At 36.5% G+C, this 4,738-nt stretch overlaps 1 protein-coding gene across 1 annotated transcript; it reads right to left on the reverse strand.

The window, feature by feature from the left end:
* Positions 1–404: 404 nt before the first annotated feature.
* On the reverse strand, positions 405–2,802 carry LOC143544151 (peptidyl-prolyl cis-trans isomerase CYP28, chloroplastic-like). The gene is made up of 2 exons (XM_077036307.1): positions 2,269–2,802; positions 405–624 (listed from the first exon to the last, which is right to left on the reverse strand). Exons 1-2 carry the CDS (start codon positions 2,750–2,752, stop codon positions 413–415), a joined length of 696 nt encoding a protein of 231 aa, XP_076892422.1. The 5' UTR covers positions 2,753–2,802; the 3' UTR covers positions 405–412.
* Positions 2,803–4,738: the final 1,936 nt, after the last annotated feature.

Consider the following 4,738-nt stretch of genomic DNA (forward strand, 5'->3'; position numbering starts at 1 on the left):
GTAATTGGGTACTGATGGGGTCCATAAGTTTTCCCTAACAAGTTCATCCTGTTATGAGGTCTTAGACGATGAAACACCTTGATGAGAGCATAAAGTGGTGTTCATATATCTCTCAAAATTCTCCGGACATCTAAAGAAATCTGTTATCCCTACATCATATAACATTTAGGAAAGCTAAGACCATTATGTCATAATAGCACACCTTAACTTAGTTGTTGAGGGCTTGAGGTCACTAACCAGATTTATGTAACACTTTATAGAAAAATAAAATAATCATCTAAGAAAATATATATATAAATTACATATTAATAAAACCATAAATTAGGTACATCTCATTTACAAATACCTCATAAACGGTTTTGAGGTTAATTTCCAACAACAATTGTGCATTTTTGTGAAAATAAGCAAGTGATTAAGGTAATGAGGGGGGTGAGAGTGTAGGCTTTGTGACTTTGACTTCTCCACAGTTGCTAATGTACAATGTTTTTTGAGGTCTGTCCCATATTGCTCGTGCAGTTTTAGCTCTTTCATCCCCGAAAAACTCGGCTAAGTCGTTATATTGTCTGATTCTCTCCCCTGGTTTGTATGTTGGGATTGAAGATATGTTTGCTACAACATCCATTCCTATCAACCAAACAAGAAAACTAAGACAAAAGTTGATAAATGTTGGGATGTTGTATAACCATGCCACTTAACTAATCAAGTTTTTTATTAACCTAAATCGGACAAAAAAAACACAAAAGGGTAACCTATGGGGTGTTCATAAACCATTGAAACCGACACAATTGTCCAAACCAGAACAAATTGGTTTGCCTGGCCAGTTTGAAACGTATATGGTTTGGTTTTATTTTACAGCTCGACTGGTGGTTTAGAACTTGGAAACAACCGTTTACCATTTATTATTCCTTCTTTTCTCTTTAGGAATAAGCAAATAGTATCATTCCATGAACAAGTCATATGAATTATTATAATAAACAAACGCTTTTAAGAAAAATAAAAATGAAAGCCGGTTCAAAACGCCAAAACTGAACTGTCAAACCACTAAATCGATCCTACTGGTCTAGTCAACCCAAGTAACCCATCCGGTTTCTTTGTCGTTTCCAAATTAAACAATAGTTAGCGATTCAGCCCATAACTTGTCAAAACCGGTTGAACCGAACCATATACATTCCTAGTAATCACTGGTTTTCTCCTTTTTCTTAAACTTTACATTCAATATTCAGCCTGTTTTTTGTTAAACTTGGTACAAACTAAACTTGATACATGTTTGGGTGGCCTAAACAGTTAAATAAGTGAATGCTTTCATATTTGATTTCATCAACATTAGTAGTATATTAAAACACAAAACAAGTTGCTTGCCAAAACAAAAAACAAAGACAAACAAACTCCTTCATTAAACTATCATAAAATCTCCTTTCCACACAATCCAGGTTCTATGACATGTCCATAGATAAAAGAACAATTTGACATTTTTATTTTCGGTTTTAATACGTATGAAAAACGAACACTTTCAAGTTTCACATCCAACGCATTGTATGTGTTGTATCTGTCTACATTATGGAATAATAAAAATTAATATGTTTGCTCATAATTTATAAGATTTTTATGGTTTCACCATATTGGCACCTCATACCCAATGTTGTTGAGACCGGACCGGCCGGTCGAACCGGTCCTACCGAGATTTGGTCCACTGACCGGTCCGGTTCTATGTAGTTCGCTCGGTTCCCAGACAACCTGACGGTCCGAACCGGTCAGACCGGATAACCGGACAGATTAAAGGGGGTTTACTATAAAAAGATATTATTTTTTTTGAAAAATTTTATTTTCAGCCCTAACCGCCATTTTTTACATTTTTTAGACGAAAGTTGTTCGGCTGGTCGGACCGGTTCGACCGGTTACCCCTCCGGTTCGCTGTCCGGTTATGAAAACATTGCTCATACCATTAGATTGCTTTGACTATTCTTGAAAACATTATCACTATTTGAAGATCAAATTATTAGAGAACTAAAACTGGAAAACTAGTATGTATTTGCAAATAGGTTTAAAATAATTTTGTTCTGATTATATCACGCTTACTTTTCAACAAAAAGATGGTGGTTACGTCTATACAGAAGGCAAACGGGCAACAAGCTGCAACTATTAGCCCTTCTTGACTACTTTGATCCAAAAAACTAGTGGCCAATTTGAACTAAATAAACCTAATTCCAATTTATATGGATTAAAACATCAATTTCACCAACAAAACTATTCAAGTAAGATCAAACATACCTTCAAGAACCGAACCAAACACGATATTCCTCCCATCAAGATCTGGGCACGGCCCAGGGCCAGTCGTAATCATAAACTCCACATTATGATAATCCGGATCAAGCTTAATCTCATCCTCATCATCATTCTCCGACAAACAAAGTGACAACACACCGCCCTTACTATGCCTTAACTCAAACGCCTTCGGGTCCACATTCTCCGTGTTCCTAACCAAGTTCACCGGTGGCTTCACTTCCCCTTTATCCCTCCTCCCTTGCCTTCCCGCCAAAAAGAACCGACCGGGGTATAGTTTTTGAATTAACGTGCCTTTGTAGTATCCGGAGACGCCCATGCACATGGATTTGAAATTGGAGACCGTTATGGGGACAAGATTGCCATAGAGGCCGAGGACAATGCGGCCAAGGGGTTGGGAGTCGGGGCAGGAGGCGAGGTCGGACCCGAGAGTGCGGGTTTGGAAGTAGCTGGGGCATATGCTGAAGTCCATGAAGACGCGGTCGGTGATGGTGGTGTCTGGGGGTTTAGGGGAGGCGAGGGATAAGGTGGTGGAGAGGAGGACGAGGGAGCGGCGCGGGAGGGCGAGGGGGTTCGGGTGGGTGGTGGGAGGGGGGAGGATGGTGGTGATGGTCATGGTGGAGAGTGGTGCATGATGGAATGAAGGGAGGTGAAGATGATGAGTTTGGGTGGTGTGGTTTGTGTGTTGGAGGATGATACACGAAAGCGCGGGAGTAGGGTCATCAGTAGTTGCAAAAATGTCCCGGTTTGGGTTAAATCACGGGTCTGTCACATGATATATATATATATATATATATATATATATATATATATATATATATATATATATATATATATATATATATAACAAAATATCATTAGAAATGCATAATTAAAATACAATTTATTTAAATTGTCTTCTACATGTGTTTTTATTTTTTGAAATATAACCAAAACATCATTTGCTTTGTCATTGGCTAAACCAGAATTTTATGGCTGAGCCCAGGGGTCACAATGTAATTCCTACTTGCATAAATGTATATAAATATACATTTTCTGATTGATATAAAACTACTTGATCGATCATAAGTTGTTAACTCTATGCTAGATATTTATACCGATCAATATTTGTTTTTATGGTTCTTTTTGTATGAAAGTAAAATATGAAAAATACATCGAATCTGATAATAGAAAAGACGATAAATGAAATTAAATAAAATATAAATAATAAAGAAAGAAATGAAGTTATATGCTTTTATACTAGATCGAACAAAATAAAAAAGTAAATAAACTATAGGTTATAGATTTCTTATATTTTTTTTAGTAAATTTGCAAAAGAAAATTAGGATGTTTTCAGTTTTGATGCCTCAAAGGACGGCCCACCATCAACATCATCAAGCATTTTAGATAACACTTTCAATAAATTAAATCAAAGTATATCTTGTTAGGTTTTTAACTTGGTATTTAAAAAGCCCAAAAGCCTAGACAAGTAAAAAAACCAAATAGGGCATCCTAGCCTCCCTGGTCTCTCTTTCTCTTCCATCTTTATCATTCAAAGAATACCAGCGTGAGATAGCCGTCGGCCGGAGTAAAATCATCAAGTCATGCTACCTTCTTTCTATTATTTTTTTTAATCACGTATCGGATTTTGAAATTTACAGGGGTCGGCGTCAAAATTTTACAGGGGTCGATCTGAAACTATAATGGCACTGAAGTATGTTTTTCCACAGGGGTAGGCCGACCCCCGCACCATGTACGTAGATCCGCCCCTGCTTATTAGCATTGTTACTTACTATGTTAGAATCCGTGTATTACACGGCTATAAACTAAGAATTATAAATAATAATAATAAAACAAAAAGAATTACTATATGAAAAAAAAATATCATTTACCATCAATAAAGTAAGAGGCATTTGTGAATATAATTAAAAACATAACAACATCACCCTGCTTTGACCATCAAGCTTGTATACTTGTGTTAATGCAAAAAGTAAAAATTAAAGTAGTTCATATTAATAGTTTTTTTTTTTTTTTGAATGTTTAAACTTTCCTCCTACTATTTACATTAAACCGCCATTGCCAGGGATCGAACCCTGGACCTCTCACCCAAAGGCCAAAGCCTTTACCATCCCACCAAAGTGGAGATGGCAATATAGTGTAACTAATCATTGTGTAGTGTAACTAATGTAAGTATAGTGTAACTAATCATTGCGTAGGTGTAACTTTTTGCCAATAACATCTATAGAAACTAACTTTGTTTCTAGAGAAATGCATTATTTAAACTTTTTAGTTTCACTTGTTCACTTTTGCACGCTTAGCCGGTTGAGAGACATATGGCCTCCTAACTTGCTGGAACCTTCTTTAGATTGTCCAAGAAGATGATGGAATCGTGAACTTGTTAATTCCTGACTTCCACTGCCAGAAGATATTTGCCTTTCTCCTCTCAGTTGTAGGTTCCTTTGAATCTGCATAAAAATAG

Source organism: Bidens hawaiensis, unplaced genomic scaffold (assembly GCF_021521415.1).
Source record: "Bidens hawaiensis isolate Kalapana, Puna unplaced genomic scaffold, B.hawaiensis_p1.1 tig00013437_1, whole genome shotgun sequence".
In the NCBI taxonomy this organism is placed as follows: domain Eukaryota; kingdom Viridiplantae; phylum Streptophyta; class Magnoliopsida; order Asterales; family Asteraceae; genus Bidens; species Bidens hawaiensis.